This window comes from Ceratotherium simum, chromosome 39 (genome assembly GCF_057802395.1).
Source record: "Ceratotherium simum simum isolate JZ-2026a chromosome 39, ASM5780239v1, whole genome shotgun sequence".
Classification (NCBI taxonomy): domain Eukaryota; kingdom Metazoa; phylum Chordata; class Mammalia; order Perissodactyla; family Rhinocerotidae; genus Ceratotherium; species Ceratotherium simum.
This window is the reverse complement of record NC_141938.1, coordinates 7,962,256-7,969,829: the sequence shown is the minus strand read 5'-3', so window position 1 is coordinate 7,969,829 and position 7,574 is coordinate 7,962,256. Positions and strand designations below refer to the sequence as shown.

The following is a 7,574-nucleotide window of genomic DNA, read 5'->3' as shown; positions in this document are numbered from 1 at the left end:
ACACTGACTGTGGAAAATTTAGGCAAGGCTACAGTTGAAGTGAGGTACACCTATTTTCCTCTATTTTATTTTTAGTTACTTTTTTATAATTATAGGGGAAATCATGTTTAAATTTAGTGGGATCCCCAGGTGTAACTATAATTTGAGACCAAGTCTCGTCAATTAGTATATTTTAGCAAATGTTAAATTTAATTTATAACATGTTGTGGAGGCACAAAAGCCAATCACAGTGTCCCTTTTATCTTTTTGATATATAAATTTTTAAATACAGTCATGCATCGCTTAACGATGGGTACACATTCTGAGAAATGTGTGGTTAGGCGATTTCATTGTTGTACAAACATCATAGAGTATACTTACACAAACCTAGATGGTATAGCCTACTACATACCTAGGTACCATATTAGTATCATATATGGTACTAAACTTAGGGGACCACCATTGTATATGCAGTCTGTCATTGACTGAAATGTCGTTACATGGTGCATGACTGTATATAAATTCTTTACATATTTGTTACATATATGATAATTATATATAACTTGTTATGTAAGTTTTAGTATATAAATTTTTAATATATAAATTTTGGTTTTCCAGTTGGTTTGACTTATGGATCTTTGTTTTTAGTTCTATTTGTCTGTGTATATATAATTATAATTTATTTATATACATCAAATATTAAGTATTACATATATGTATATAATTTACTTATTTACCTTTTATTTTCTTCCCTATTCTAGGGGTTTATTTTTCATTGTTGTTTTTAAATCAGTAAGCAATCTAAGACTAGCATTATGTTTGCTAGACCTGACAGCTACTTGGTACACAGAATTTAAAGTTCCCTTTTTTTTGCAAGGAGGGCATTGCTTGCAGCCACATAAAGCCCAGGCCTTTATACTTCTTTTTTTTTATTGTTGGTCTCTTGTCTTTCCCTGTCTTTTCCTTTAGGTATTTACCTGATAAGCTCCTGATGGTCCTGAGTGGCCCCTGCTGTGAGCAGCAGCCTCCCTTTCTAGATTGTCCCTATCAACTTCAGAGGGACTGGAGTCAACATCCAAGAGAGCAACATGAGGGAATCCCAATTTTGTAAAAATTTAGTTTTTAGGAAGATGCTCTTACATGTTGATAAGCAGTGGCACTCAAGAGAGCCCAAGGACATTGACCAGGAAGTTTACAAACGTCCTGAGGTTTCTTAGGAGCAACAACAAAATGCCCCACCCCTTTTCCTCTTTTATTAAACATTGAGCCACCAGTCCCCATTGATCAGATCCCTCCTATCCCACAAATCATGACAGAAGCAAAGCAAGGAACAACAGAGAGATGCAACAGCTGCTGGTGTCTTTGCTGGGGAACCCCTGATCTCTCTGTCTCCCACAGGGCATGTCATGGCCGAGGATATCCCTCTTGGTGTTGCAAGGAACATCATAATTAACGTGCCGAGGAAAGATAAGTTGTTTCTGATTGTCTTTATAAATTGATAGGGAGAAAATGTTATCAGCTAGGTCAACAGCTCACATTTATATCAAGTGAATTAGTGAACATTCATTATTAGGGAAAAAGGGTGGGCACTATATAAGAATGAAAGGACAATTTAGCAGAAACATAAAATGACTACACTTGTATGCATCCAGTTATATTGCCTCAAAATAAAAGAGAGAAGAATTTTAAAAATAATCTGACTACCCACAGTCATAGTGGAGCATTTTAACATAACACTCTCAATAAAGGACAGATGAGGAGATAAGGTCTGTAATGATACAGATGTAAAAAACACAATAAGATTTATCCATTAGATACACTGAGAATCTATTATACCCAACAATTACAGAATACACATTGCTTCCAACCATAGTTGAAGGATTCATAAAACTTGACCAAATATGAGATGTATCAGGTGAGACTGATATCCATTGTAACAGAATCTTCCCACAAGAGTGGTTTAAACCAGGTAGGAGTTTATTTTTCTCATGTTCCATGAAGTCCAGAAATAAGCAACCAAGGGTTGGTACAGCCAAATAATATTGTATGTCACTGTTGTATAATCAGTAGCCTATGACTGTCAGCCTCTTGGTCTATTTTCTAGGAAAGAACAGACAAGACGAAGGGCAAAGGGTAAAGAGAAGATGCCAGATGAGATGCTACCATTTCCATGGGCATCTTTAGAACCCACAAGCAGTGACCTTTGCCTATTGCTAATTGGCCAGGACTATGGGCTTATGGGCAGTCATAGCTGCAATGAAAGCTGGGAGTTAAGTCCTTAAAAAATTGTCCACCCTGCCAACTTGAACACAATTGTAGTTTTGTTACTTTAAGGAAGGAAGGGAGGAATGGATATTGGGATGGCAACTTGTAGTGTCTCACACATTAGGCCACACAGAAAGTCTCCAACAATTTTCTGTTTGAATCTATGTTATATAGAATCTACATCACAAAGATCATGCATGCTGTGCATAGTTCAATTAAGTTACAAATCTAGGACAAAAAGATAATTAAAATATGATAGAGTCTGCACATTAAAAAATAAACTTCTAAATAACCTATAGGTCCAAGACATCTTGATGAGGATCAGACAATATTTAATACTAAATTACAATGAAAACATTATATATCAAAACTTTTGTGATGTAGATCAAGGAGAATTTAGAGTGCAACATAACCTTTAACACTCAACAGTTAATGAGTTGTTGCACTTTAGGGATGAAATACTCACTGATAGAGTAATCACAGAACCATAACATTTATAAGGTTGGTCCCAGTATAATGTGAGTCAAGAGTTGTGCCTACTAGCTTTCTACATTGGTCACAATGTAGGTTTCTCTCCAGTGTGAGTTCTAAAATGAGAAGTGAGGCGTGAAGGACCACTTAAGGCTACCCTGTAGTCATTTCATTCATAGACTTTCTGCCCAGTATGTATTCGCTTGTGCATTATAAGGTTAGTGCTGGTGCTGAATGCTTTTCCACACTGAATACATTTATAGGGCTTCTCGCCTGTGTGAGTTCTCACATGGACCCTTAGGCAAGAGGAATTCCTAAAGGCCTTCCCACATTCTTTACACTCATAGGTTTTCTCTCCAGTGTGAGTTCTCTTATGCACAATGAGATAAGAGCCCGTGCTGAAGGATTTTCCACATTGACTGCACTCATAAGGTTTCTCTCCAGTGTGAGATCGTGTATGTTTCTTAAGAGATGACTGATCAATGAAGGCTTTCCCACAGTCACTGCATTCATAGGGTTTTTCTCCAGTGTGGGTTCTCATATGTTTCTGAAGGGATGAAGGAACAGTGAAAGCCTTGCCACATTCCTTACAGTCATAGGGTTTCTCTCCAGTATGAGTTCTTTTGTGCACATTAAGATGAGAGCTCTGGCTGAAGGATTTTCCGCAATGATGACATGCGTAAGGTTTCTCTCCAGTGTGTGATCTCACATGTTTCTTAAGGGAAGACTGAAAAATGAAGGCTTTCCCACAGTCACTACATTCATAAGGTTTCTCTCCAGGGTGGGGTCTCACATATTTCTGAAGAGACAAGGGGCCAGTGAAAATTTGCCCACGTTCATTACATTTTGAGCTTTCCTCCACAGTACACACTTTTTGGTGGACCCTCAGAGAAGATCTTTTCCCATAGTCACTGCATTCACAGAGTTTCTCTCCTGTAGGTATAGGCTCATGTACTGAAGAGGAAGAGTGTAAGCTGAAGGATATAAGACACTGATAACACTCATAAGAATTCTCTCCTGTGAGAGTTCTGAAGCATTTCCTCAAGGATGACTCTTGATTGAAAGCTCTTCCACAATCATTAAATTCAAGAGTTTTTTCTCCAGTGTGAGTAATCACATGACTCCTAAGAGCTGAGGGATGGCTGAAGTCTTCCCCATATTCTTTATATTTGTAGCATTTCTCTCCCTTGCAATATCTTGCACAAATGAGGTGACAGTTCCTTCTGAAGAATTTTCCACAACGATCAAATCCCAAGGGTTTCTCACCAGGGTGAGTTGGTGCCTGTTGAATAAGGAATAAGTGGTGACTAAAGGAATTCTCACTTTCATTACATTTATGGGAATTCTTTCCATGTGGAATCTGCCATATAGAGGAAGCACATTATTATGACTGACATTTTTACCATTTTTAGGGAGTGTGTATAATTTTCGCTCTATTAGTTCTTTCAAGTTGAATAAGCTGAATGCTCTTCCCAAGGCTCCATGATATTCATTACCATCAAAGGGCATCCTAAATATGGAGTTTTTCTAATGAGTGAATGAATGAATTACGTATTAAATACTTAATAATGGAATCACATTTAATTGAATGTTTACTTTTTGGTATTCTCTGCAAGGCACCAAGTGTTGTAGTAGGTTTGGAGATTCCTCCAATTTTATGAGACTCCTAAAGTCTTTCCTGAGACAGCTTTCTGGTGAGTGAATGCCACTTGCCTCAACTGTCTCCCCTTGTTTGAGTGCTGCTGCTGTTTTAATTCATTGAAATTCACAGACTTCTCCTACTGTAAAAAAAACAGCAATCATTCCTAGTGAATCTTACCATTTTTCTGCCATTGGAAGTTTTTTCCCCAGGAACATTTTGCATAGGGATTGCATCTTTTGATCTCAGTTGAGTATCCCAGTCTGAAACTGAATAGGGAAAATTTTTATAATTACTGGGAGAAAAAGTAGAGATGAAAGAAAAAAGGAGGCAGGCACCCTATGGATTTGTTTTCAAATAATAACAATATACATAGGAAGAAAATGTGAAAGAGAAGATGCAACCAGTGACCAGAGAAATTATTTTAGGAACTTGGCTCTGGGAAGAGATGCCAAAGAAAGAACAAAAAAATGGAAATTGGAGGTATTTTACATAGAAAGGATTCTGGAGGCTTGAGACAACAAGAGAGCATATTATCTGAAAAGCAAAGTAGGGAGAACTGAACAAAAAGTATTCAAGGAAATGTGAAATTGAAAGAGGAATTACAACAGTTTTTTTCTCCAAGACCAAATGAAAGTATGAATGAATGGAGAGATGGTAAAAGAAGGAAAGCTCACGTAGTGGCCTCAACCTTCTTTTCCTGCACTGATTAACATTCCCAAATGTACCTCCCCTCACCACCTATGGCTGCTCCACCCAGTGACCCTTCTACCTGGGGCTTACCTGTACAGGCACCTTGGAGAATTCCTCTCTCCTCTGGCCTCAGCTCTTCCTGCTCCACCTCAGTGACCAGACTATGTTTGCAGAGATGATACCCTGCTCATGGGAAAGACACATCATGGGGGACAGACAGGGCACTGTGTAGGAGATAAGAAATCCTTACACAAAACTGATTCTAATACTTTGGTCTTAAAGGATTCTGAAGACAGGTAAGTGCAACTTTAGGACTAGCAAAGCAATCAGATCAGAGCTCTTTCACAAGGGCCCCAAAACAAACCCCCATACTCCACATCCTACAAGGAACTGACCCTTGAAATCCATGCCCAGGATCACAGATATGCTGCAAACTACCTAAATCTTTTAATGACATAGAAAGTGAAATTAGTGCATTTTCATGGGAAGCCACAAGACTGCTGCACAAGGGTAGGGACCACGCATTTTGGGTTTACCACACATTGCCATTCTCCACAGAGATCCTGGAACATGATATGTGATGAAGAACTATCTGGTGCATGAACAAATGCACACATGAAGGAATGATGCCAACCTTACCCACTGATGCCAGGTTTCTAAAGTTCTCCAGCATTACGTCTCTGTAGAGGATTTTCTGAGCAGGGTCCAGCAATGCCCACTCCTCCTGGGAGAAGTCCACTGCCACTTCCTCGAAGGTCACTGAGTCCTAAAACATTGCACACACATTTTGGCTCAGCCAAGGACCATCTCTAATGCTGAACCAGGAGGACGGTGGGTGAGGCTGACAGGACTGGGGAGGGAGACCCAATGCCTAGGAAGCTCAGACATGCCTCAGAGGCCTCCCATTACCGATCCAAGTCTCAGTTCTTGGAACGCTCCTCTTTCTCTCTCACTCCCTGGACCATCTCACTCAGGCTCGTAGTTTTAGCAGCTTTTCTAACACATAGTTGGCCTGACACTTCCACAACTAGGTTGTGAGGACTCTTCCAGTTTTATTCAAGATCAAGTATAGACTGAGCATACTGCAGGATGAGAAAAATACTTGAAAAATGAATGATTTTCCTAGTGAAAAATCTTTCTTTTCTTCATAGCACCCAGCGGAATATGGAACTAATACTTACCCTGGAGGAATATCTGAAAAAATAAAATGAACAAATGTTGTAGGAATAGAAGCCTTTCCTAAGGCATTCTCTCTCCCATTCTAAGAAGACCAGAGAACTGCGGAAGCCTGAGGCCAGCCTGGTTAGGCTGTGAAGCTGTGAGTCAAGGGGAAGAGATGTGTCCTTTGGGAACAGCGATGTATTTTTGGAAACAGAATAATTTCTCACATACCTGTGACCAGGTTCGCAGCAATCCTGCAGCCATCCTTCCTCTGTTGTGTCTCCCTCTTGGCCACGCAGGGTTCTGAGCAAGCAGAGCTAGAGAAGAAGAAAGCAGCAATGAGTCTAGGCTTGACAGATATTCATTACTGACAGGCTTGGAAGCTTCTTCATACCAGCTTCAGAGTAACTACACACACATATAGAAACACACAGGACAGTTCACTGTTAAGATGTTATCTCCTTACCCAAGAACTATTAAGAATTGGGAATATGGTATGTACTTATTTTTTCTTTTTAAACTGTTTCCTAGACTGAACCACCAAAATATGCCTAGCGTCTTTAACGACTCAAGAGCAATGAGCGCTTGTAGTGCCAAAATGCCTCTAAATGCCATTTGCCTGTGAAAGAAAAGAGGACTCATTTGGGAAATAGCTGAGTCTAGTGCAGAACAAAAAACATTCAAGATGAGCCTGAAACATCTTATACCACGAAAGCAAGGAGCCTATCAAAGACTAATGGAGTTGTGTCAAAAAGACACAGGAGACAACTTAAAAGGGCTCCCACTGGCTTCAGATGGAACAATTTAATAAAGAATAATGACTGCTGTCAGTTGAAATATATCAAACGTAAAAGAAAATGATGAGTCCATAACAATACTAAAAAAAAACCTCAATGGTCACTATTGGAGGTGGCCAGGATATCAATTCACCATTCTGAAAATTCATAAAAGGAAAGAATCAAGCATGTATATAGCCCCCTCTCCTTTATGAACAATATTTTATGATTACCAAATAGTTGTGATAAAGAAAAATTCTTCTTTATAGAAGAATCACAGAAGCCTTATTAGAAGCTTCATTTATTATGAAGACAATGCTATTAGAAAGTCACCATTGTGCAACCAGTAGCAAATTAATGATCTAGGCAGTGACTCAATGGCTACTAAAATATTAGGTGAAAAGTGAATGGGGATGTTTCTTTTCAACTTTTAATTTTGAAAAAATTTCAAACTCAAACAAAAGTAAGAATAATGTGAATATGATGAACTTCCATATACTCTTCACACAGACTCTTTACCAACTGTCAAACTTCTGTCATATTTGCTTTCTCTCTGCTCTCTTTGTAGGTAAGGGTGTGTGTGTGTGCAT

The 7,574-nt window shown here is 38.9% G+C and overlaps 1 protein-coding gene across 1 annotated transcript; it reads right to left on the bottom strand.

Moving 5' to 3' along the window:
- Positions 1 to 1,733: 1,733 nt before the first annotated feature.
- LOC101392633 (zinc finger protein 177) lies at positions 1,734 to 6,519 on the bottom strand. Its single transcript, XM_014790480.2, has 5 exons — positions 6,440 to 6,519; positions 5,687 to 5,813; positions 5,138 to 5,230; positions 4,535 to 4,623; positions 1,734 to 3,997 (listed from the first exon to the last, which is right to left on the bottom strand). The coding sequence occupies exons 1-5, from the start codon at positions 6,470 to 6,472 to the stop codon at positions 2,885 to 2,887; spliced, it is 1,455 nt and encodes a 484-aa protein (XP_014645966.1). The 5' UTR covers positions 6,473 to 6,519; the 3' UTR covers positions 1,734 to 2,884.
- Between the last annotated feature and the right edge of the window lie 1,055 nt (positions 6,520 to 7,574).

What these genes read in the sequence shown, in the direction of transcription:
- LOC101392633 (XM_014790480.2), bottom strand. Translation starts at nt 6,472, where the DNA reads ATGGCTGCAGGATTGCTGCGAACCTGGTCACAG. An exon ending in TAGAAACCTGGCATCAGTGG is followed by an intron (nt 5,231 to 5,686) that starts GTAAGGTTGGCA and finishes TCCCATGAGCAG; the next exon opens with GGTATCATCTCTGCAAACAT. An exon ending in TCTCCAAGGTGCCTGTACAG is followed by an intron (nt 4,624 to 5,137) that starts GTAAGCCCCAGG and finishes TTCCCTATTCAG; the next exon opens with TTTCAGACTGGGATACTCAA.